Below are 25,990 nucleotides of genomic sequence, written 5' to 3'. Positions count from 1 at the left end.
CCTACTTGTCCTCCACCTCCTAGTGAGACCTGGTGTAAGTTGGGCAATGGGAACTGCAGAGGGAAGGCCATCAGCTGCTCCCAGCTGCCAGAGACCAGAGAAGTCCTTACCTTCTGGAAGCCCCTTCCTTGGTCGGTGAGTTCCATTAAATCAGGTACTATTAGGGTTCGAATAGCTCATAAGTCACCCAGTGCAATCTCACCCTACATCACTCCTGCCAGTGTTGAATGGTTCCCTTCCTCCCAAGGCAGCCCACATCACCTGTGGACAGATGTAGCTCACTGGGAAGGATCTAATATGGAGTTAAAACTTGCCCTTCTGGAGCCTCTTGGGAACAAGTGTGTGTGTGTGTGTGTGTGTGTGTGTGTGTGTGTGTGTGTGTGTGTATGTGTGTGTCCCTCACCTACAGCCTTGAAAGTCCAGGAGCCATAGCCAAGGGAGGGTGTCTGAGGCCTCAGAGCAAAGAGGGAGGGCAGCATTGAGGTCACTGATTGAAAGCTCTTCCCTTAGAGACCTCTATCCATCTAAACTGAGGCTGGGACTACCGGGTTAGGGGGGGTGGGGGGAGGAGAGTAAGCCCTGAATGGGAATGAGTGAGGGGCTTTGAGCAAAGCCCTGCAACTCATGTCTCATTTGAAGTTGGGGGGGGGGGGGGGGAGCTGAGACAGTCCCGAGATCAGTTCCAGTTCTGATATTCTGGGATCCTGAGTCCGCCTCCCCCTCACCGCCCCCCCCCAACACATCCCTTTCGGGATTCAATGGTTGTACTCTTTTTTGTGAAACTGGGGGTTCACGATTCGAGGGCCAAGCAGGAAGTAAGAAAACTGCCCCCAACCCTCCCATCCTGACCCAACCTGGGTTAGGCTTCGCGGCTTGCCCTGGTTACCCGAGAAGAGATGCACAGACGTGAACACACAAGCACCGAGTAGGGAAACGTGAGCTTTGGAGTGTCCTTTTAAGTAGTTGGGAAGGGGGTGTGGCCGAGGAGACTGGGAGGCCGCAGCGGGGCGAGGGGGGGAGTGGCCCGGGGGCGTGGCCGCAACGACTGGAATGTTGTTGGGTCCTCGCACCGCATAGTAAGGAGGGGCCACGCCCCTTTTCTCCAAGAGGGCCAATTGGAGCGCCGGAGCGGTTTCAAGTCTCCCCCGCCAGCCTGCCCGCCCGCCACCCCACCCCCCTCGGGGATTCGCTTTTTCCGTAACAAAATAGCAAAGCTCCGGATATTCCGCAGCCCCAGCAGCTCACAGGTGAAGGGGCCTGGGGCCTAGGACGGTGCTCCGGAGCGGCAGGCACTGGCCGGCCGTGGAGAGGCCGGGTCCGGAGCCAGGAGGCGCGCGGGGGTGGGCGCTGCAGCCGCGGGTTGTTTATCCGGAGTACGGAGGGGAGGGGGGAGCCTGGAAACCGCCCCGTGTCCCATTTCCTCCTCTTGTTTTCGCTCCGGATTCTCCATGTTGGACCCAAACTGAGGAGCCCGGAGCTGCTGCCGGGGGATCGGGGCCGGGGGCAACCGGGGAGCCGCTGCCCGGGCCGCCCGCCCTCCGTACAGGCCGCCTCCCTTCCCGGCCCAGGGAGGGAACGAGAGCAGGGATGTGAACAGCTGTGGGAGTCCGAGTCTCGGGAGCCGGAGCCGGAGCGGGCCCCCGCCCAGGCCCCCCAGCCCAGCCCAGCCTGCGCGCCCGCCGGTCCTCCCGCCCAGCCAGCCCGGGCCCGCGGGATTGTTAGATGGAACACGGCTCCATCATCACCCAGGCGCGGAGGGAAGACGCCCTGGTGCTCACCAAGCAAGGTAGGGGCAGCAACTTCCCAAAACTTTGCGTCGCCCCCGGGCGGGTGGGGGGGTAGCACAAGCCCCGAACCCGAGTCCCGGCCCCTGACCTCCCGGGGATCAGAGCCTTAGATTCCGACGAGACTCCCTAGTCCATCCGCCCCCGCGTCTCTGTCCGCACTCAGACCCCCATGGGGGCGGTGCGGGGCCCGGGCTCCCGGCGCCCGAGGGGGAGGGGCGTCATCCGCGCAGCTGTCACCCCGTCCTGCACCCCCTCCCCCCGTATAGAGAGACTGAGGAGTAGCGCTCGAAGCGCGAGTCACCAGCGTCCGTCCCCTCCTGAGTTGGGAGGTGGGGTCGTCACTTTCCCGCACGACGGCGCGTAGCCGCCCCAGAACGGCGGGGAGAGGGGTGGGAAGGGGGACGGAGGGGTCCCGAGCTGGAATGGAGCCGGAACTGGAGTCCAGCACTTCCCAGCGGCTCCCTAAGGCCGAGGTCGCGGTGGCCGCGGGCGGTGACGGCGTCCTGCGGGACTTGGGACCAAGTTCACCGCCTGGGGGCGGGGGCGGCCGCGGTGGGGGAGGGGCCGAGCCTGTGGGACCTACTGGCCCGCCCGCGGCCCTGCGCTGGGCCCGGGACCTCGGCGGCGCGGCGCTCCGGCTGGGCTGCCTCCTGCCGCGTTTGCTGAGCCTACGAGCCCGACCCCGAGGCCCGGCCAGAGCCCCTCCCTGCCCCGGTGCGCTTCCCCGGGGCCGCCGCTGCACACACAGAGCCGCGTTTGTTTAGCCCGGGAGCGGTGTCCCTGGTTACATAATTCGCCGGATGGCATCAGACCCGGCGTGTTTCTGAATCGCGCAGCGAAAAAGTGCGAGTTCTCCGTGGGCAGCAGCTCGCGGCCCCCGCCTTCCTGAGGGTCAGGTGCAGACGCGAGGGGGTCGCGGGCCCTCTCTGGGGTGGTCTTGGCGATCGGAGCTGGGTAAGGCCTCGGCCTCTCCCGAGGGCGGGGAAAGGTCGGGCCCGAGGGTGGAATCTCTTAGTTCGGTGACTGGAAGCCCCGAAACTCTTTTTCCCCTCCCCCACGTTCCTCCTGGAGCCTTGAGGAATGTGTCTAAAATAGTGGACAGAATTTCTGCCAGGAGTAAGGACTAGCGTCGGTTTTTTGGGGTGTTTGTTTTTTTGTGGGTTTTTTTGTTTTTGTTTTTTTCTGGAGAACTTCCCGGACTGAGGCCACCTGGCCCTGAGACTGGGGAAAGCACGCTCTTGGTACCAAATCTGAAGCGTTCCTGCCCTTCCTCCGACCCCCCCAGAACAGGACATGCAGGGCCAGTACTGCAATTGAACATATCCAGGCCTAGACCCTGGTGGGTGGCCAGCTGTGGTGCCTCGGTGTCGCCCACATCCCCCCTATTTGGAAACATTAGTCAGCAGGTCACTTATTCCTGGGGTTCACAGTCCAAAGGAGCTCCCCTAACTTGCCTAGGGGCAAGGGCTGCTAGTGTCAGCCTTTCCCTATTTCCTGGAGTGGAAGGGATTGGGGAGGGGGCACTGTGTGCTTCCTGAATTTCTGGCCTTCTTTAAATTAAGTTTGCCCTGGGGAGGGGGAGCGCTTTGCCTGTTCAGATCCCAACCCCAGAAAAACCCCTGCCTCCCTCTGCCCTGCTCTCCTGGCTGCATCACTAACTAGGCTGTGTGATCCCAGGGGCAACTTCACCTCTGCTGGCCGCCCAGCTGTGCTGAGGCCTGAAGAGCGGAGGCTTTCTGGGTTGAGAACTTGACTCCTGCCTGGTCCCAGTCTCATCCCAGGAGGTAGCCATAAGTGAAGAGCTTAGGCGTGGAAGGATTCCATAGGAATCCTTCTGTGTTAATGACACTTGGGAAGAACCACCCTGTGCTTCCCTGCTCTGGTCCTCCTCTTGCAGAGGCTCTAGAGGGTGCCTTCCTGGTGAGGGAATCACACCAGGAGTGAGACAGAGCAGGACTGCTGAAGGGGCATCTTACATATCAGCTGGCCGTTTCAGCCACAAGGGCCTGTGTTGGGGAACAGAATAGATGACAGCAGGAAGCGGAGCAGCTGGCTTCTGTACAGTGTTGGGTTGCTGATGTTGGTTGGATTTTCTTGGAGTTACGTTTTTTGTTTTCCTTTTTGTGTGTGGTTTGTCCTTCAGACTTATCCCTGGAGGAATCTGAATTCCCAAGCCAGCAACCATGGGTCTTTCTCCATGTAATTGGACTGCATTCCAGAGAAGACATACTATTTTCCTGGGCTGCCTGGGCACCCAGCAACCAGCAAGCCAACTTTCTGAGTCTCTCCTTATTTACAAATCCTGCATCCCCCCTTTTTTTTTTAAGTGGGGGTGGGGAGAAGATGTTTTAATTCTCTCCTTTATGAGTTCCTTGCCCCTTTTCTGCCAGCATCCCGTCTCTGTGCCCTCCTGCCTCCTTTGAAAAAAAGGGGAGGGGGTGTGATGCAGTTTATTAATAAGTAAATTTCTAGGAGAAAACTAAATTGCTCTCAGCTTGGGTGGCTTTTTAGTGAGGTTGTTTGCCATTACAGGATTTTAGGTTTGTGTGTGTGTGTGTGTGTTTTTCCTTTTTAGCATTCTGTTCTTGGAGCTTTAGGGCTGGCTGGGTGTGTTGATGATTCAAAAGTAATTACAGCAAGGGAAGTAGAAAAAAGTTACTGAAAGCATTGATGATAAAAGGACCAAAATTGGATCATCTTCCCAGCCAGATGGGTGAAATGGCTTCCTGGTTCAGCAAGGACAGGGTTGTGTGTAACATCAAAAGTAAAAAGGAAAAGTTAATACCAGTTTGGCCAGAGAACAGCCATTTATTACAGCCCCATACGAGAGTGCAGGCCCCGCTGCTGGGAGGTTGTGCCATGGGGTTTTAGAGTTAGATGGGGGAAAAGCCCAGGAAACAGGACCAAACTTGTCACCTCTCCGTGTAAGAGGAGGGAGTGGAGGCAGCCTCTTCCAGGGCTCAAAGTGACCCACAGTTGGGGGGGGTGGCAGGGGGGAATCAGGTCCTTTTTTTGTTTTCCATGAGACCTAATGACCCTTCCTCTCAGGGAGAGTGTGGGGATTGTCTTCTCACATGAGAAACTGCACAGGTTCTGGTAGCTGACCATCCCCCAGAATCAGGACGGTGGCACATTTTTCTATCTCCTGCTTTCTCCCCATAAGGAGGAAATTCTGCCCTATTCTCTCATGAAAAAGCTCAAACGCTTCTCATGTCGGAGGCAGGCCCTTCACTTGAAAAGCTCAGAACAAATGTTGTTGGGGCTTTCTTCCTCAGTTTGCTCTTTGTGGGTCCGGGGTGCATGTGTCCCCATCCACTCTCAGTCTTGGCCTCTTTGAGGCTCCCTGCAAGTCTCCTTTGGAGTTTTTCCTCCATCTTGGAGTGGGATAGGGGCCTGTGTGGTGACTTAAAGATTGTGTTTGTTCCCTCTGGAATAGCCCGGGAGAGTGCTGCTAACTCCGCAACCAAGTTTGTAAATTTTTAACATCCTGAGGCTGGGAGTTTGCCATTCTGCTGCTGCTTTTGACTGGCATAGCTCTCTGTGGAGAAGGACTTCGGAATTGCTGTGAAACACCCTTCAGAGATGGCACGGGTGGTGGTGTTTCTGTCTCCTCCCTTCTCCGCTATAGGGGTCTTACTGAAACTGGCAGTGGAGATGCTGTTTCGTCCTCTGTGGGAACGGCCACATCTTTTATGATCGTGGGCTTTGTCAAGATGGTGAATACTGTAGAAGTCACGTTTCTAGCCAAGGTGGATTGATGCTCCCAGCCCCTCGGTGGAGAATTAAATAATAGCAGTATTTATAAAAAAGGAAAAGGAAAGACAGACAATATGCAAAAGTATACATATCTATATGCAAATATATATTCCTGCCTCTTCCTCGTCAGCTTTCTTCCTGCTAACTTTTGGGTCATTTAGGAATAGCGTCTTTTATTCCCATCTTGGGAAGTTTGCTTGTTGTGTTGGGTGAAATGGGAAGGGGTGGAGGGCAGGGGCAGCAAGGTGTTCATTGTTACTTCAAAGAATTGTTGGGGCGCCTGGGTGGCTCAGTTGGCTAAGCGTCCAACTTCAGTTCAGGTCATGATCTCACAGTTAGTGGGTTTGAGCCCTGCGTTGGGCTCTGTGCTGACAGCTCAGAGCCTGGAGCCTGCTTCAGACTCTGTGTCTGCCTCTCTGTCTGCCCCTCCCCTGCTCTCACACACTCTCGATGTCAAGAATAAACAAACATTTTTTTTTTTAATTAAAAAAAAAAGAATTGTTCCAGAAGCAGAGTTCCTTGCTTCAGGCCTGGGTGCACATCCCTGCTTTTCTTATTCACAGTGAGACTTAACAAATCACTTTAGTGTTCTGAGTGACTTATCTGTGAAATAGGAATATTGATATTTATACTTCTGTAATACCTAGTACTTAGGAGATGATTGATAAACATTAATGTCCTTCTTTTTTACACAGCCAGACCACTACTCATTCCTCCTCCCATTCCCCCAAGGACAGAGTGCAAACAGCACAGGGTCATGTGGGTTTTATTGTTAAAGACAGGTGGCTGGGGGTCAGAGGGGACACTGATGTGGGGGCTTGGGCCTTCTGGAAGAATCAACCTCTGAGGCTTGCAAACAGCCTTGCTGCATAGACCCCTTCTTTGTGCCTGTGTGACTTGGAATGGGATTTTATCTGCACTAATGTGAGTAGCGTGTGCCTTAGGGCATCTGCCGCTCTGCCTGGCGTCTGGGCATCTGGGGATGGGAGGCCAGGGAGCCATGCCCCTCCTGTGAAGAGTTTCTGAAGTCCAAGCCTTCTGAGCAGTTGCTCAGCCTCTCAGAAATGGATATAATCAACACTTAGGACAACTCTGTGCTGCGTTGTAGGAGGGTTAATGGACGCAGTGAGATTCACATTTCTTTTAGGGAATTCTAGTAACAAGGAGAGAAATAAAAACTGGGATTTCGGAAAGAAATAGATGCTCTTAAGCTGTGTCTTTGCTGCTGTGGTTTGGGGGTACAGCATTGAGAAAGCACAAAAAGCAGCCTTAAACTGCTTTTCATCCTATCTCAGGCCAGCCTGCTCGCAAAGCACAGAATTAACTCACTTGTCTTGGGGTCATGGGATTGGGTGTGGCCCTGACATAATTCCCTCCCTCTTCTGAAATGGAGGCATAGTTCCCAACTGGGAACTATAGATGAGCTTATTAACGTGCAACTCTTATGAAGGAACCAGTAGAAATCAAAGTGGAGACATTGACTTAGAACTAGAAGCCTCTCTGGACCAGAAACCAACTAGAACAGAGTTTCTTTGTCCAGCAAAGGGCCCAGCCCTTCCAGGTCTGTGTGCCTGCATCAGGTCTGTTATTACAGAATGAGTACTCCAGGGAGCACCCAGCCTCCCTCTAGGCAGTAGGTGTGTATGTCCTGTTTTATTGGTCACCTCTTCTAGGGGTCAGCCCTGAACCTGATCTCTGAGTACATCTCCTGACAGTTGCCTTCCCTTTCCAGGTGCCCCGAGTCCTTCTTTTGCCCCCTAAAATTGAGACTTTGCTCATACTCTGTCTTTACTCTATACCTACTCTCGTTTCTTGAGGAACGAATAGCTTTTGCATCCTGTAGAATTTGCTCTTCCCCACCTGCACCGTTCTCAGGGAACAAGTGTAGCCCCATTCCCAGTGAGAGCCAGGCAGATTCATGGGAAGGCTCAAATGGCACAACACAGGCTGTGGGAGCGCCTTCCCAGTGTGGTGAGTCCCAGCTCCTCTGTTTCCATAGCAGAATGGGGTTGGGGCCCCTCCTTCACAGGAACAGGGGTCTGCAAAAAGAGATAGCAGGCTTTTTGACTCCGTGATAGAGCAAGTACTCCTAGAGAGGAAAACCAGACCCCGCTGGTACAAGTCCTCTGAGATAGCAGAGACACTGAGCCAGTGAGACATGGTGGGAAGAGGGACCAAGGGGCCGCTGGCTGAATCATCCTCCAGTCCTGGAAGGGTTAGTCAAGGACCACTGGCAACCTTTAGGTATTGTCCCTCAGCCAGGGACACACATCAGGATCTCCTGTGACACTTACTAAAAATATAGACCCCACCTGGGTCCTGCCGAATCAGAGCATGAGCAGGTGGGCCAGGCATGTGTGTGTTCCAAATGCTCCCTATGATTCTGACAAGTGTCCCTGGAGAAGAGCCAGGTAAACACAGCAATGGCCCCAACTGCCTGCTTAGCCCTGAGCAGGAAGAGTCCCCCGGAGGGATCCAGTTTTGCTGTTTGTTAAAGATCCGGTGGCTCATAAAGGGGAATCCTAAAGTTTTCTGAGTGTGAACGGACAGAGTAATGATCCCAGATGAGATTTATAGAGCACTTACCATGGACCAGACACTGTTCCTGGTTTTTTATATCTAGCATCTCATTTAATCCTCACAATGACTTGGGAGATGAGAGATGGGAATTATCTCTACTTCACAGATGAGGAAAACTCCACTGAGAGCTGAAGCACCTTGTCCAAGGACACACGGCTAGTGAGTGTCAGCCAGGACCCTGACTCCAGAGTCAAGCCTTAACCATGACCTGCACTGCCTCTCATTTATTTGCATTGTGCATTCCACTTTCTAAAAGCACAAGCTTCAGGTAATCTGAAGCCACCTTGTAAGGGACCCTGTAGTGTCGACCTTTTCCCATTGACCTGTGAGGAAACTGAGCCACAGAGAGGTTGCGCCTCAGGCAAGACCATAAAGCTGGTTGAGAAGCCGAAGTGGGGCGGGGTTTCTTGACTTCTAGCTCAGTGCTTTCTCAGTTGGACACACCTATACCGGTTGGCTGATCCCAGGTGAAGCGGAGGGGTGTGGTAGGAGCAGGTGAGTTTCCCTGGAGGCGGACAGACTCCCTGGCAGTCCTTCCCTGGCAGACTCCTTCCAGTCTTTCTGCAGAGGCCAGGCGACTAGAAGAAGGAAGGAACTGGTTGGTCAACCTCAGTGAGTGAGTGTGTGTGTGTGTATGTGAGAGAGAGAGAGCGACTGATTGGTTTTTGTGGAGTCCCCTGGAAGGTCACTTCCCAGGCTTGGCCCTCTCACTACCTCTGTGTGACCTCTGGGATGAGAAGAAATCTCTATGGTCTGTGTCAGTGGGAACATTTTGAGATCGAGATTAGGATATGAAAGTGCCTTACCCTGAACGACTAGCAGCTGACACTAGAGCCAGGCCACACCCCAGGCTCCTTATAATTCTCACAGCTCGGTGGAATAGGTAGTTGGTTCCCATCTACAGATGAAGAGACTGAGGCCCAAGGCCACATACCTTATATGTGGTAGAGCCAGGATGTAAACCCAAGTCCGTGGCCCTTTGGGTAACCACTGTCTTTTTCACCCGTCGGAGGAGAGGTGGTTGAGGGTCCCTCGTTTTATCTTTGCCTTCACTGCTCTTCGTCTTGCTCATGCGTATGTCACGGAAAGCGGGCTTACGGAGCTGGGGGGGAAAGAGGCACCGGGTTCTTCGGGGCCTTCCACCAAATCCAGCATTCCAGGAGTTGGCCAGAGAGCCAAGACCAGGGCTGAAACAGCCACCAAGGTGTTTCTGTCCTGCTAGGCAGATTTCTCTTAGCTTCCCAGCCTCCCGCAGGGGCCTGCTCAGCACCTCCACGGGGAGAGAGAGGCTCAAGGTGGGCAAGGGTGGTTTCCAGGCCCCCACGATGACATCTCTGCCCTAGTTGGTGTGCGTGGGGCGAGGCCTCCGGCAGAGGCAGGGGCAGAATCTAGCTCTCTGGGTTCTCCCGGATGGTATCTCTTGTCTGTCTCCGCTGCCACTGTGGGCCATCGCTTGCTTGTCCACTGAGAGCCCTCTGGTGTGCGGCTGGGGGCTGAGCCTTCCGCTGACACCTATGTGAGGAAACGGCTTCTTCGGCCCTAGTCCAGGACCTGCTGCTGCTTCTGGGAACCCCAGCCCCACCCCAGTGTGGTTTTAAAGTATGTTAGAGCTGCCTAGGTGGGTGTCTTGGCCATGACTTGTATAAAGGTTGCTTGATAGAATATCTTGATCATGTTTGAGAAGTTACCAGGAATCCTCTGCTCCCAAGACGGTCTTTCTTGAGGGAGGTCCCTAAAATTGAGGCCCTGTGTTGAGATCGTTGACCAGATTTTTGGGGGGGAAGAGGCAGGGGGAAGGGCAGGAGGTGAATAGCTAGTGACCTGTGACCCCCACCCTACAGGTGGCATTAAAGACCCGGGACTGAAAAAAGCTCTTCTTTCTTAGAAGAAACGGAGATACAAGGAGCTGTCCCGTTCAGAGAAGGGGACTAACAGAGACACCACATGAATAAATCAACCTGGATGTGGGAGGGCAGGGAGGGCACCAGCATAGAACATGCTGGTGTGAGCTAAAGAGCCTGGCTAAAACTACTTTTTTTTTTTTTTTTTTAATTTTTTTTTTAGCCTTTATTTATTTTTGAGACAGAGAGAGACAGAGCATGAATGGGGGAGGGTCAGAGAGAGGGAGACACAGAATCTGAAACAGGCTCCAGGCTCTGAGCTGTCAGCACAGAGCCCGACGCGGGGCTTGAACCCACAGACCGCAAGATCACGACCTGAGCTGAAGTCAGACACTTAACTGACTGAGCCACCCAGGTGCCCTTAAAACTACTTTTAAAAGTCCGTGCCATCACAGTCACAGCTGCTCTTTGGAACTTCGGGAGCTGGTGCTGAGCTGCGTGAAGCCCTGCCTGCCTTGTCACCTGCAGAAAACAGTGTCAGCAATTGACATTGTGAAAACTGGTATACCCTCCCCATTGTTTCCAGTCTTTTCTGTGTGGGGGATGTCTAGGCATCTCTCAGCCTCTTGTTCCCCTGCCGACTCACCTGCTGGTCCAAGGAGCCCTTCCGTCCACCTGGCACTTCAGGGCCTATCCCCAGCCAAGGCCCAGGAGCCCCTTGCTGTGGACCTGGGAGGACTCCTCTCCATGGGGAGCCCCAATCAGACGTGTCTTGGCTGCAGGGCCCAGGCAGCTGGCCAAGAAGGGCCGGAAATGCTCCAAATACTCTCCTTCCTCCAATAGCTAAGGGGAGGGAGGCCCCTCAGAGAGGCCATTTTATAGTGATAGCCAGACTAAATCCTTTGCTTATGGGGGGATGGGAAATGGTGGGGAAGGAAGTACTTCTGAGGGAACCAAGAAAGCATCCTTCTACGTGAATGGGCTTGTTAAAACCCGATTGCCTGAGAGCTTGCCTTCTGCCGACTCCTAGGCGGATGTGTGAGGAGTTCCTTTGCTGGGACACGAAGCTGTGTTGTTGGCAACGGTGATACCTGAACCTGACCTTCAGAAGAGGGTTATAAATAGTGTTGTCCTGGCAAAGCCAATCTTCATCTGTGTGTGTGTGTGTGCGTGCGTGCGTGTGTGTGTGCGTGTGCGTGTGTGTGTGCGCAGACCTGTACACGCACAAGCTTCTTAAGAGGCAGAGGCAAATAGCGTCCCCATCTGGTGCTTCTTGGGGGCAGCGGTGGTAGACAGACGGAGAGAGGGCACTGTTTATTTCAAGTGGAGCAGCCTCACCTGCTTTCCTGTTATTTGTAGAATATTAGCCAGGGTGTTTGCAAGCTGGGAAACAACTTTTGTAGTGGATTTGGAAGAAGGTAGGGGCTGTTTAGACTTCGTGAAACCTGCTCATGATCAGAGTCCTTTGGCACCTCGCTCACAAATCTGTGGAGCTTCAGCCACATGCTGGGAGCGGGAGGGCCCCTGGTCCCCTGTTGTCGGTCTCCCGCAGTGAGGTCACAGTGTTGCTCACTAGTGGTCATCTCCCTTTAGATGATTAAAACGAGCACAGCATTGAGTTGTAGAGTTTGCGCGGCACGTTGCCGTGCGAAGGGCAGGATTTGTTTCTCCCTTCACTCAGGAGGGAGGTCTTGGTGTTATCCCAGGTAGTGGATGAGGAAACCGAGGGTCAAAGAGGCTGTACGTCAGAGTCAGTAACTGGCAGGGTCTGGCCTCCAGCCCAGGCGATACTCGGAGTGGGGGTCCCTGCCATACCCCACCTTCTCTTCACACCCTGCCTTGGCAGGAAGCCTTGCACCAATGAACTGGAAGAGTGGCTTGGCTTCCCTGTTCTCAGCCACCTGCTCGCTTTCTTCTTAAGCCAGAGGTCCCCTCATTAGGTCTGTGCTGGTCCTCTCTGACGCTCAGGCCCACACCAGATGTTTGGAGCAGGGAGAGCAGATGCGGGTCAGTGGCCGGGCAGGAGAGGAAGGCTGGGTGTCCACAAAGCAGGTAGCAGGAGGAATGAACGAGGGAGAGCAGCTAGTTATGGGGCTCCATGGCACCCCCTGGAATCCTGCCCTCCCTGTTTGGGAGACCGTGTGCAATGAAATCCCCAGGGACCTGGAAGTCCTCTCGTGCCCCATGTTCCCGGCCCCGGGAGGGGGTTTAGGGGCCCCTGGCCGTCAGGGGCATAATACTGAGTGCCGGCTGAAAGGAGCCTCTGAAAGACTCTGACATAAGTTTCAGATCCCACTCTGATGAGTGTTCCCCCTTACCCTTAAACCCACTGAACAAAGCAGGTCTCGGGCCAGAGGCCCTGTCTCCAGCCCTTACCCTTCTCCCTCCGCCATTGTCCTCTTGATTTCCCAGAGGTATCTGTCAGAGCAGGTGCAGGACTGGGATGGGGGTGAAGCGAGCCCTGGGGTGGAATCCCAGAGCCTTGCACCTTTCATGGCCTGCCCAAGAGGACAGTGAAGGAGGGGGGTGGGCCCCAAACTAATCCTTTACCATCCTAGCCTAGAGAGGAGTAGAACAAACAAGCGTCCCTGCTGTCATATGAATAAATGTACACAATGCCCCCTGTCAGGGGCCCTGTGGGGTAGTGGGTAAGAGCTCTGGCTCTGGGTTAGCAGATCTAGGTTCAATGGCTCTGCTCTCATACTACCTGTGTAACCTGGAATAGTTGCTTAACCTCTCTGCTTCAGTCTTGCTTCTGTAAAACGGGGCATTAGTGCCTACAAATGGGTTTGTAGTGAGGATTAAATGAAGTAATGGTGTCAAGTGTCCTAAGAGAGGGCTGGCACGTCATCAGTTCGTGGTAAACATGACTAAGGCACGGAACGACGAACAGGATTGCCTCAGGTGCTCCGCTCCTCCAGTGCCTGCCTCACTGTCCTCACATAGAGAATGCTTTTCTGTTTCTAAGTCTTCCGGGTTGTTGCAAACCAGCGAAGGCTTCCACGGGGCCGGGCTCCGTAGTAGTGACACCCAGGGCCCTGGAGTTCCCGCAGTTGTTCGTTGAGCCAGTCACAGTTACTGAGTACCTGCTGTGCAGAGCTCCAGAGGCTGGTGAATGCTCTCGGCCAAGGCCATTACAGGCCCCATCAGGAGGCAGCCATGTTGAGGGGAGGCTAAAGAGGCCCTGATAGATTCTCGGAGGCAGTGTTGGTAAATATAAGGAGGACAGACAGCCTGGAGAAGGATTGAGGGAAGTAGGGCCCCAACAGAGGGGCATGCGGGGTATTGACCTTGCTGCTGTGGGCCTGGGATACCCTCCCCAGGCGCCACAGCTCTGTGCTCTGCTCCAGGCGGCTGCCCCCGAGGTCAAGGCATTTGTGGTCCCTGAGGCCCAGGGGCTGCCTGGTCACATTGTGTTTTTGAGAAGACCTTCATCCCCTGCTGAGTCCAGATGAAGCTGAGGAGCCCTGCCCCCCACCCCACCAAGCTCTGCGTCTAAGGCCCAAGCGCCTCTGCCTGTTGGGCCTCCCGCAGTGGGCACCGGCCAGGCCTCTCTGTGGCCCCAGCCAGCTGCCCCTTTCACCCCCCTGCCTCTTAAGATTACTCAGCCTTCACATCGTCTGTCACTAAGATGCTGACTGCGTTCTTGACGGCCTCTCTTCAGGAAAGGCTCGGGCTGTGTGGCCTTTTAAGAAAGGCTCCGTGCCCGGGTTAAGCCTCTGAATGTGGTTCTGCGTGAAGAAACCATAAACCAAAGGAAAAGTGATGGTTCAGCTTTGGTCTTGGAGCTTTGTGTCAGCGTCTGCTGGAGTCCCCGGGCTCGGAATTGAATGTGGGCCATACAGGCAGGTGGAGAAGCCGCCCTTGCCCTCTGATTCCTGCATAGATTATTAAGAGTAGGAAAAAGTCCAAGGAGCCGCGCATCCTGCTCTTTAGTACTGGGCTCTGCTCTGAGGTTTGTCTCTTTGATACAGGGGCCTTGGTGGGGGCGTGGTGAGGGGGCCCCAGTGCAACTTCTTCCTTTTATCACAGAATCCCCAGTCCCTGGAAATCTTGCTTTTTCCACTGGGGCCAAGAGCTCAAGAGTGATCCCCCGGTATGTAGGCGAATTGCCAGGGAGGCCTGATCACTTACTGGAAGGTTTCTAATGATCATACCAGTGTCAGGGGGTCTGGCCTCACCCAGGGAGGGAGAGCGAGCTCTGAAGGGCAGAGATGCCAGCCTGCACTTGCAGGAAGCCCTCAGCTTCTGTTGAGTCGGAGGGAGTAGGTTGGCCGGGGCAGTGCTGGCTGCCACTTGACTGACTGCTGTTCAGCGGCCATTTCCTCACCCTGGGTCATGGGGAATAGAGTTTGGTTTTCTCTCCTCTGCCGGGTTCCAGGCGGCCGCAACTGGGTATTAAATGGCTGTCCCACCGCCTCTTTGCAAGGGCCTCTGTGCTCTGACGACTAACCCCTACCTTGCTTTGGGGTGGGCCCCACCTGCTTGCCTCCCCCTTCCCTTCATAAAGGGAACAGCCAGAGGAGGGTTGTCCTTGGTGCCACATTCTGTTTGCCTTTTTAACCCCCCACAAAGACAAGCGTTTCCAGATTCATTTTGTTTCCTGCACTGTAGTTTGCCCCATGCTTTATGGTGAAGTGGGCTGGGTTTAATCCTCAGCCCCTCCCGCCTAGGTGGAGACCTGTGGCTGGGGACCGGTCTGGCAGCAGTTATGTGGCGCCACCTCCTGGCCACAGGACCCACCGTGTCTTCCTACACTTGCTGAACAGTTGCCAGAACAGTTCCTGTAAAAGCAAGAGGCACTGGAAAGATACCCTGAAGTCCATTTCTGGTTGATCCTGTAATATCCATAGCTTTTTGTATCAGCTTGGCTTTTCTGGGGCTGCCTTGCTGAGTGTCCTGTTAACATGGCTTTGTATATCCAAAGCCTGAGTTACAAGGCAAGACTGACGGGGCAGCTCTGGTCTAGAAGCAAGGCCTTTAGCTTAGAACGCGACACCAGGTGTGTTTCCCAGGGGTCAGCGTGCCTGTGCTTACGGATCAGGCCTCGTGCCTTTGAGGGGAGAGCAGCAGGGACAGTGGCTGGGGCAGTGAAGGAGGAGCACAGCTTCTTCCTTGGGCTGCAGCTGTTCTGTTTTCTAGCCTGTTGTTTCCAGTCTGGCCTCAGTCCTGCCGCCACTGACCCAGCTTCTAGGGAAGCTGACCCTGAACAGAACCACAGCTCCACTGACTTGTAGGGGCCTAGGTTTCTCCCTTGTGTAGAAGGGAGTTCTACACAAGGCTAGTTCTGTGAACTGGGGTTGGTCGAGGAGGATTTTTTGCGCTGGTGAATTTTACTTCTGAGGGTTCCTTCAGTGTGCCGCTTCCAGAGTGCAAGACACCTGGACTCGATACCTGGTGCCCCTCCCGACCAGGGAGTGAAGACCGAATCCTCTGCAGCTCATTTCCTAAACCAGAGAGTGGGGATTCCTGCTGCCTCTGCTTTAGAGAACCGTCAGAATAAGTGTGTGTGTTTCAGTGTTGACTGTATTTGGTGATCTGCCCAGCACATGGCTTGTGCCCTGGTGGGGCTTCCGGACTGGAAGGGGATACGGGCACGGGGCCACCTGTGGACAGAGTCACCCAGTAGCTAATGCCTCATCGTTCCCTCTGCCCTAGGCCTGGTCTCCAAGTCATCTCCTAAGAAACCTCGTGGACGGAACATCTTCAAGGCCTTTTTCTGCTGTTTTCGCGCCCAGCATGTTGGCCAGTCCAGCTCCTCCACTGAGCTCTCCGCATACAAGGAGGAAGCCAACACCATTGCTAAGGTAGCTAGATCAGGGTGGCAGGACGCCAGCAAGAAGGGGACTGCTAGTGGGGGCCCCTGCAGCCGTGGCATGTGGGCAAAGGTAGTCCTCCCTGAAGTCTCAAAAGACCTCTGGCTCAGAGGCCCCTCCTCTGGCTTTCCTAGAGTGGCCCATTTTCTTTCTCCTGGCTCCCATTTGCGATGTGGGCCATGCAGATATCCCTGTGGTTTCTGAGAGCCCCTCTGGTCCAGATCCTCCCATGTTCCAGGAACCATACAAGGCGCTTTGCATATACTGTCTCATGTGGTGCAACCGGCAGCTCGGCAGGGAGGGTCACAGGCTCTTTCCACTTACACACCTGGAAACAGAGATCCAGAGGGTCTGTGTTGCCCCTGAACAGTTAGTGGTTAATAAATAGTAAGTAGTATCAGAGTGCAAGCCCCCATCTCTCTGGCTGTGACACCTGTGTTTGTTGTTGTTGTTTACTATGCAAAGCTGTCTTCCAAGTTACTTGACTTCCCCAGGAACCAAGGAATTGAAATTCTGCCACACTCCAGCACTCTCACCTGTCTTGGGGGGACATTGGGAAATTTATGGGTGTCTTTGAGCCTCCCAGTGAGCAGAAGGTATGTCTGGCATTTCACGGGTGGGCACAGCCCTGACCAAAAACCCATCTGCCCCCAATGCCATTGGTTACTTCTTTCCGAAATAAGCAAGGTCTAGCTGTCCGGTTCCTCTCTCAAAACCAGGCTGAGGACATGCATCAGTGCATTACTCAGTAGGTGGAAGTACACTTAAATAAAGTGCAACGTGACAGTATTACTTAGCAATTGATTCTTACAAAGTTCACAGTAACACGGAAAAGTATTGAGTCGCAACATTAAGTCTAAAAGCAGAATGTGAAATTACATATTATGGGGGGAAGGGCTGCTAAAACAGACTTGAAGGAAATACACTAAAATGCCAATGTGAATTTTTTCTAAATGCTAGGATTTTAATGTTTCCTCAAGGTATCACGTTTTACAGTCCTAACAACATCTCTATTATTAGCAAAAGGCCAGGGAAGCCTTTCTGACCTTTCTGTACTCCACCCCCCCTCACGTTTCAGGACCCACAGTGTGGGCTCACGTTGGCATACTTGATGTATCCTAGGGGCTCGGCGCCCTCCCCGCACCGTGTGTCACCCCCAGAAGAGAGTATAGAAAACACATGTTCTCAAAGAGAAGCCTGGGTTCCAGGACTCACAAAGACGCTGAACCACCACAGTGAGGAGTTCCGATTTTGGTTGTGTCTGATTCCCGTGTGCCTGCATCAGCCACTGAGTTCCCCGTCCCTCGGTTTGTCCAACTGAGACACTGCCTTCTCCATCCTTCATCAGACCTGATGTTGAAAGGCAGCTCTGGCCTTTCCCCTTTCCTGTGCAGCTCTTAAGAAAAGTCACTTTTGGGGCACCTGACTTAGTGGCAGAGCATGTGACTCTTGACCTCAGGGTCATGAATTCGAGCCCCACGTTGGGTATAGAGCTTACTTTAAAAAAAAAAAAAAAAAAAAAAAAAGAGGTGCGCCTGGGTGGCTCAGTGGGTCAAGCGTCTGACTCTTAATTTCGGCTCAGGTCATGATCTCACCGTTGGGAGACTGAGCCCCCGGTAGGACTCTGTGCTGGGCGCAGAGTCTGCTTAAGATTCTCTCTCTGCCCCTCCCCCTACTCGTGCACACGCTTGTTCTCTCAGAATAAATGGAAAGGGAAGGAAAGAAAAGTCACTTTTGTTATGCCCTACGTTCCAGGGGCTGGGAACTTGGGGAGAATTTTACCCACCAGGCCTGAGGCAGAAGCAGTGGGCTTCAGGTAGGACGGCATTGGCCGGTCGGTACTGACTGCTTCCTTTCCTCCCACAGTCGGATCTGCTCCACTGTCTCCAGTACCAGTTTTATCAGGTATGAGAATCTGACAGGTACATGCCCAAAAGCCCCAGACCCTGTGATCACATTGGGTGACGCCGTTATTCCTCAGTGCCTGGCTGGCCCCACCCCGGGAAGCCATTTGTCCCAGATATTGCTGAGGGCCCACTCTGCAAAGACATTAGCTTTTGGGGGGGACAGCTGACATCTGTCCCACAGCCGCCCTGGCCTGCATCTCAGTGTCCAGATCATTCCATAGTCCAGTGGGAGGCTGGAGCCGACGAGCCAACTCCATCTTTGTGTGCTTCTTGGCCTTCAAACGGCACCTCTTCTGGGTCGAACTCGGGGGTCTTCTGTGTTCTCGATGAGCCTGGTTCTTCCCAGAGTTCTGCTGAAAAGAACACTTGGGCTTTCCTGGTGGCAGACCTCGGCAGCCTGGCTCTGGTTTCAGATCCCGGGGACCTGCCTGCTCCCAGAGGTGACAGAGGAGGATCAAGGAAGGATCTGCGTGGTCATCGACTTGGATGAAACCCTTGTGCATAGCTCCTTTAAGGTAACTCCGTATCTGGAGTCCTCCCTATGCCCATCTCGGGCTGTCTTGCCTAACTGAAGGTGCTCGGAGGCAGCATAAAGTTGATGAGTCAGGGGAGCTGGGTGGGGGATGGGGGCTCTGCCATTTTGGCCACACTGGCATCACACATATTTGGGGGCCACACGGAAGAATGTTGAATAGGAATCCCTGCTCCATCCAGTCACTGCCAACGGGCTTTGTCTGTCACACAGCCCAGAGAACCACCAGGGCTCTGTACAGGGCAGGCCTATATAAGAGGGTTTGAATCAGCTTCGGACCTTGCCCCCCTCCATTTTGTCAGGATGTTCGTTAACTGAAGAAGGTCCTGAAATTCTGTCAGCTCTGGTAAAATTGGGGGTGGTGGCAGTAAGGAAAACCTGGAGGGGATACTGTGCGTGCTTCTTAGTAGGGTGGTGGGAGGAGCTTCCTGGAGTCTCTGAGACCTGTTTCTCCCCGCCCCTCCCAGGGGACAGTGCAGTGGTGCTGTGGCAGGGACCGTGTGCTCACGCGTGTGGGGGTGTGGCCGAGGCTTTTTGTCTCCTTCCTACCATGCTGACCTCATTAACTTTTCTGCTTTCCAGCCAATCAACAACGCCGATTTCATAGTGCCTGTCGAGATTGAGGGGACCACTCACCAGGTGAGTTGCCTGCCAGGCCACAGCCAGCCTAGAGGCCTCGGGGCCTCCACCCCTCTGGTGTGCTCTGTCACTGGTCCCTCTCCTGCATCTTCAGCCCCCTTTCTGTATCGGAACCTCTCACACTCCAGGCTTTCTGATCTTAAAAAAAAAAAATCTGCTTCTCATCCATCCCCATCCAGCTGTCATCTTTTTTTGCTTTGAAGCCAAGCTGTTTAAAATTAAAGTATCATTTAATAATAGTAATAGCTGTGATCTACTGAATACCACCTCCTGGCCAATGTGGCCAGTGCTATTAAACGAGGATACTTCCTCTAATCCTGAAGAGGTGGTGTCTCTGCCTGTTAACAGGCAAGGAAGCCAGTACTAGCTATTTCCTATTCTCCCCGGGCCCACCCACTCCTCCTGGCTAAGGAATTTCTTCCTCCCCAGCCCTGGCTTCTACACTTCCCTCTGTGAAGCTTTTCTACTCCCCCTCCCCTTGGGTCCCTACACTGGATTCTCTCCCGGTAAATGTTATTCAAAGAGCACTTAAATCCAAGTAAGCTTAGGCTCTGGCCCTGCATAGCCTGCTCAGTCCAGGATCATGAGGTGTTGATAGCGAAAAAGCATTTACTCCAAATGCTTGCCCAGAAGGTCTGCTTGAGCGTCAGGAAGCACCAGGAACAACACCCGGGTTGCCCTGATACCTGCTCACATGGCCTGGTCAGATAGAAGACTTATGTGTAGAGAAGGAGGGGATTGAGGCTTCCCTGCCAAGTCACCACTGTCCTCTGTCCCTTAGAGGCTTTCATCCCTAACACCACCTCTGCCCTTGGACTGGTCAGCCTCTGCCCAGCTACTCTTTACAGTCCATTTGCACATGTGGAGATGTACAAAACCCACAGAGACATATTTGCAAACGGGCAGATACGCACTGTGAACTCCTGATTAACAAGGAGCAGCATGAATCGTGAAAAACAGCTGAGATTAAAATTGGCGCATGGCTACCTGCAGAAGAGGGGCAAGGGGATGCCAGGCTTGATAAACAGCCAGGAAGAGGGAGGGACTTGTTGAAGGTTGAAGAAACGGCAAATCCAGGGAAACCTAGTTGTGGCTGCTCGGAGCCGAGGGTTCCTGTGGCAAAGCCACCAGCGGTGTGGTGAGTCAGTGGCCGGTTCAGGCCACCTCCAAGGAGGTAGAGTCATGGCAGGCACGTGCTCGTTGGGCAGGGAGTGCCGTGGATAACAAGAGCATTGAAGGAATGGTTCTGGTAGCATCGAGGCTAGGGGAGAGGGAGATCCCGGAGGCAGGGAAGCGGTAGATGCAGAGCGATGAGGTACATGTGGCCCATGAGCCTTTCAGGCCGAAACGTGCAAGATGGTGAAAGGTGGGCATGAGCGTTCGGGGCGGCTGGCTGGAGCAAGCACAGACAGGTGTGGGGCTTGAGCAAGATGCAGAGCATCTGACCTGGTCACTGACGGAGAGAAGTCCCTTCTCCCTGGTGCATTTCAGAGAAGCTGTGGGAGGGCGTGTGGTTTCAGCCTTGGTTTCCACCAAGGCTCGCGTGATGGTGACCTGGACAGAGTGTCCCGCCAGAGCCAAGGACAGGAAGCTCCCACAGAGGCTGTGGCTGGATTCAAGTAATCCAGGATAGGCTGTTTCCGTCTGTGAGGCCTATTCTTGATTACTTGTTTCTGGAGGCAGCTGATGGTTCGCCGCCCGAAACAGAGATGGCTTCTGGGACAGAGGCGCGTGCATTTCTTCCTGAGCTGGGTCAAGGTTGGGCCGCTAAGCCCGCAGAAGCCGGGTGAGGAGGTGATAACAGTGCCCTTGTGGGGGTGGGGGGGTGGGCAGAAGGTTTCCAGCCAGGTGGCCCCAGAGGTTGGGGCGGAGGGGCCGGACCAGGAATGGTGTGAACCTGCCTGCCGGTCTTTGTGGACGTGGTGACGCTGACGGATGAGCAGTGCTTCACCCTCACGGGGCTGCCTCCAACAAGCCTCTCCGCTTTTCCTCAGGTGTATGTGCTCAAGAGGCCTTACGTGGATGAGTTCCTGAGACGAATGGGGGAGCTCTTTGAATGTGTTCTCTTCACTGCCAGCCTGGCCAAGGTACCTGAGGGCGGGAGGGAAGTCAGGCGCCAAGAGCGGCTGTGGCAGCCGCAGGGCGGGGGCGTCCCACAGCCCCTTGCTGGGCCACGGGAAGCCACGGTGGTGGGGGCGGGGGGAGCCAGGACTGCATCTGAGTAAAAGCACCTTCTCTTCTAGTATGCCGACCCAGTGACGGACCTGCTGGACAGGTGCGGGGTGTTCCGGGCCCGCCTGTTCCGGGAGTCCTGTGTGTTCCACCAAGGCTGCTATGTCAAGGACCTCAGCCGCCTGGGGAGGGATCTGAGGAAAACCCTCATTCTGGACAACTCTCCTGCTTCTTACATCTTCCACCCAGAAAACGCAGTGAGTGGTCCGGACACAGCCACACCGCAGGGACTGGGGAGCCCCAGTCCCGGGCAGAGGGGAGAGGGAGTGGGCATCAGAAGCCCGGGCTTCTCCAGAGGAGCATGGCACCCAGGTGTACCCAGCCAGCTTCCTGGGGCTTTGGGGCAAGGGAGGGAGGAACTGGCAGGAGATTTACGCTGCCTCTTCCCTGCCCTAGGTGCCCGTGCAGTCTTGGTTTGATGACATGGCAGACACTGAGTTGCTGAACCTAATCCCAATCTTTGAGGAGTTGAGCGGAGCAGAGGATGTCTACACCAGCCTCGGGCAGCTGCGGGCCCCTTAGCCTTCCCTGCTTCCGAGCAATGGCCATCCCAGTAGGGGACTTTCCTACACTGTGCCTTTATGACCAGCCTGACAGAGCGGAAGCTGGAGCATCTCACCAAACGGGGCCTGGGAATAGAAGTGGTTGGAAAGAGCTTTAGAACAGGATAGATGCCAGGCGGGCACGTCCCAGACCGACGGCACCTAGAGCTGCCTGCTCCCTGAGTTGGGCTCCCAGATGTGAGTGTGTGTATGTCTGTGTCTGTGTGTGTCTGTGTGTATATGTGTGTCTCCCCTTGAACTGCGGCCCTGGGATATAAGTGTTTCATGTTGAGGGAGAAACTGAAAGATGAAGACTCCCGGAGTTAGTCTGTCTCCTGTCCGGTCACCCTGGGAGTCGCTGAGCTCGATAGGGATGAAGACGATTGAAGGCTTTTGCTGCCAAACCCAGCGCCTTTCCTCAGTGTTGTAAGGCTCGTGCCAAGGAGAAAGGGAGTCCAAGGCTGCCGTCGGGTGTCCCAGGCACACACCTTTCTGAAACCTTTCTCCAGCCAGCTTTCTGCATACAGAAAGACAACGTTTCTGGAAAGATGAAAGCTTGTTTCCAGAACCAGTAGCCCCAGTGGCCATCACGTCCTGTGGTCCGAGGGCTGCGCTCGCCTCCAGCCAAGTGCCTGGCACGGGCCCTTTCTGTGTCTCCCCAAGGCTCGGGCTCCGGGCCTGCCTTCCTCACCACCCAGCCATAGTCTTGAACCTGTGGGGAAGGAGGTCTTCTCCCTGCCCTGGAAGAGGACAGATAACTGATTTCCGTTCTTTCGACTCTGTTTTAAAATTCTCTTTCTAAACATGGAGTGTTGGGCCTGTTTTGTTTCTGACAGAGCTGCAGCCCTGGGCCTGTGATGAATGTGGGAGGCTCTGGGGGTGCAGGGAGGAGGAAGACCCCCCCCCCCCCCAAGCATGAATGTGTGTGTCCCCTTGGCTTGTAGATCAGCTGAGTATGGGACTGCGTCCCTAAGTCTGTACTTCAGGGATTCTCTGCTGGTGCTGGTGCGAGGGCTTGTGTTCCAAAGTCCGGGAAGGGCGCTCCCCGCCCGGCCCCTCCTACTTCTTGGGCAGGGCTCTTTCCCGTTGTGTCTTCCCCTGGGCCTGGCCTGTGCCTCTCTCCGTCCACTCCTGTCTTCCTCCCTCCTGGCTGTTGCTTTTTTTCCTCCGGGGCCTCAGAGGCACTCCTGCTTTCCCTGGGCTGAGGGGAACGGGCGTTGTCGTCATTTCATTTGCCAGCATAATGCACGTGCCGCTTGCCTCTCGCATCAGGTGTGAGTGAGCCCTTGACACACCTGCACTTTGCTCCCCCCCCTCCTCCCCCGCCCCCCCCCCCCCGGCTTTCAGACTTTCTCAGTAGTGAATGCTTTAAAAGACAAAAAATAGCCACAAAATGGAAGTTTCCTGAGGATGGAAAACAGAAGGGGAAGGAAGTACTGCTGGAATTGGGAGCACGAGGGGTTCCCCTCAGGAGCTGAGCCCCACCTCAGCATCACTGCCTTAATCACGGCCTCCCCTCCCTTCTCCTTCTAGGGCAGGAGGGAGTTCCTCTCCCCTCCCCAGTTCTGTTTTCCCTGGAGGCAGGTGTCACAGAGCCTTTGTGAGCTGCTTCAGGTGTGAGGACACCACCCCGCCCCTCCCCCCCCCCCCCACTCAGGACTCCTAGCCCTGTTACCCTTTGCAGTGTCCACACTGGATCCACACTGGGTCCGGCCTGAGGAATTGATGAGTTTTGAGCAAAGCGGGCGGTAGGGCAGCAGCTTGGTGTCCTGAGTGGCACTGGGGTGACGAGCGTCTTTCTCCAGCATTGTGTGTTACCACCTCCCCTCCTCGTCCCGAGGCCAAAGGGCCTGGTCTTTCCCTTTGGTGTCACAGAAGTGGAACAGAGGTCCCCAAAGCTCATGTGGCCCTTTCCGCCAGTATCCTTCTCCGGGGCCCCCGGGGTCCTGCAAGCAGGGGAAGAGGGCTCCGGTGCTAGCCAGGGAGGGGTACCTCCTGAAGGAAGATGGGAGCTTCTGATTCTAAGGCCCTGGCTCGGCCTCTACCCTAATGCCTTGGGGTGTCTCTCCCAAGCCCCACCCTAAGTGTTAGACCCTGGGCCACATCTGCCATCTGGGCCCAGCCAAGCTTTTCTGACTAAGCAATAAGAGGCTCTAAGCTGATCCAGTTCTTAGGTCCCTCTCTGCCCTCCTTTGGGTCTCCATGTTTCTCCAGGTGAAGGAAGAGCCTGTGCCTCCCCCTTTCCTACCAGGCCTATCCAAATGCCCCGAGTGTGACTCATGACCAGAGCCCCTGGTTAGCTTGGTGAGGGGTGTCCCTGCTGCTTCTATGTGAAGCCCCGCCCACCTGCAGTTCCTCAACAGAAATACCAGATTCCCACTGTCCCCTTTCTCCTGCCGTCTGCAGAGAAGCAGCTTAGCCAAATAAGCCTAAACAGGGTCCGTCCGTGTGGACCAGAGCCAACCTGAAGTCCTTTGCTGTCTGGCTTCCAGTTCCACAGTGTGTTAGGGGCAAGTGATGATTGCAAAACTCGCTCCGTAGAGGAATCAGGCCAGACTCCGTTTTGGAGGAGGGCAGGATTGGGAGGGAGCCAGTTCAGCCCAGGATGTGTTCTGGGGCTTCCCAGCAGCCCTTCCTGTCCGAGACTGTCTTCAGGAGGCAGTCGGCCGCTGTGCCTGGTCAGCCCCCGTCCAAGCCATGCCAGGAACCTGCCCAACTGCCAGGGTCAGTTCTTTAAGGTGCCTCTTCAGGGACACACTGTGTCTCTCTGATTGGGCTTCTAAATCAAAAGCCTGATGTTCGTGTCCCTCTCATAGGGGGAGCTTTGGACACAGGACCAGTCTGGAAACGGTCAAGGTAAGAGTTGTCACTCTGCACATTGTAGAGGGGACGCTCTGTAGGCCCAGGGGTCCCTTACTATAGAGAGGTTGAGTACATTTGCCTTCAGTTAACCTGGGACCTTCCGTTTAGTTCCTCCTGCCTCCCAAAGATTTTGACCATTTTGTAAATGTATAAACTCACCTCTATAAACAGTGGCCCAGAAGCATCTTTGTGCTAAAAGCACGGGAAGTGTAGAAAGGCAGTCATTCCCTGGGAAATGGATCCCATTTAAATCTGCTCCCCCTACCCTGTTCCTGAGGCCTCCTTCAGTAGGGCAGCCCCCAGGGAAGGCTGTCCTCCCTCCCATTCCCAGCCAGGCCAAGTGTCTGTGGAAGGTAAGCCTATTTCCCCCTTCAGGTCTTCAATCGGTTACCACTCTTGTTCCTCAGTCATTTTTTGTAAAATGGAGTTCGTTTTATCTTTTTCTTTTTTAAAATGCCAATAAATATTTGCATTCGAGCAGGGGAGGGAAGGCGGAGGTCTGACCCACTGTCCCGTGCCCGCCGTAGGGGTCGGCCCCAGAGCAGACCCTCTTTGGGCCCCTTGAGCTTTGCGTATAGTATCCTAAGTTTGACACATTCCAGGTCATGCCACTTTCCCCCTCAAGATGCCATTTGGAGGGCAGGGCGTCTGCTTCCCACTGTGACTGGGCTATGGGACTCTGACTACCTTGCTTACAGATTCATGGTTTGATAAATTTGTTGTATTCAAAAACTTGAAATGTAGGACGCCATTAAGTGTCTGTTTATATTTTTGGAATATTTGTATTACTTACAATTAATTAATAAAAGCGGGTTTTAAAAAACCCATCCAGGAATGGGAGCTGCTTCTTGACCTTGCTGTTATTCATTTGGGCACTTAGCAGGCACACTCGTCTTGCCTTGCAGCCCCTTCTGTCACGACGAAGCTGGCGCACCCAGGCTGGCCAAGCGGCTGCCTCCGGCTGGGAGACCAGCTGCAGACTCAGCACTGGGCTTCTGCTCAAGGTTACAGAAGTCGGGCTGCATTAGTTCTTTCTTGGCCCCTGTTTGGAACCAACTCCATTGCCATCCAGGTGCTTAATAATCATACACTTGGTGTCCTATTGACTTCTGAGGGCGAACCGGAAGCCCCGAGGGACTGGGAGTCATCACTCTCCCACTTTACTTACTGATGCTCCCAAAGCGGGATCCCTAGAACTTGGGAGTCCAGCATGGTTCTTGGCACATAATAGGCACTCCAATAATGTTTGGACCCCAAAGGAGACCCTAAGGAGCAAAACAGGATGACCTGATCGCCCCTCTCCTAGACTTCCCTCCCTCTGAGAAATGCCCAGAAGCTTCTCGGGGAGGCATTTGCTAGCCTGGACATCACAGGCACTCAGGGGGCAGCTCTGGCCCCTGCCTCCTGTCATCAGCATAATGCATCCATATCTACAATATGGCGAATTTCATATCCTCCCACCCTCTTCCCTGCATTATTGATGGGCGATGCACTTA

At 54.5% G+C, this 25,990-nt stretch overlaps 1 protein-coding gene across 1 annotated transcript; it reads left to right on the top strand.

The window, feature by feature from the left end:
• The first annotated feature begins 1,168 nt into the window (after positions 1-1,168).
• Positions 1,169-25,334, top strand: CTDSP2 (CTD small phosphatase 2). The gene is made up of 8 exons (XM_045464875.1): positions 1,169-1,786; positions 15,623-15,771; positions 17,647-17,685; positions 18,101-18,202; positions 18,802-18,858; positions 20,853-20,945; positions 21,102-21,287; positions 21,487-25,334. The coding sequence occupies exons 1-8, from the start codon at positions 1,723-1,725 to the stop codon at positions 21,610-21,612; spliced, it is 816 nt and encodes a 271-aa protein (XP_045320831.1). The 5' UTR covers positions 1,169-1,722; the 3' UTR covers positions 21,613-25,334.
• Positions 25,335-25,990: the final 656 nt, after the last annotated feature.

Source organism: Leopardus geoffroyi, chromosome B4 (genome assembly GCF_018350155.1).
Source record: "Leopardus geoffroyi isolate Oge1 chromosome B4, O.geoffroyi_Oge1_pat1.0, whole genome shotgun sequence".
Taxonomy (NCBI): Eukaryota; Metazoa; Chordata; class Mammalia; order Carnivora; family Felidae; genus Leopardus; species Leopardus geoffroyi.
This window is presented reverse-complemented; position numbering and strand designations above follow the sequence as displayed.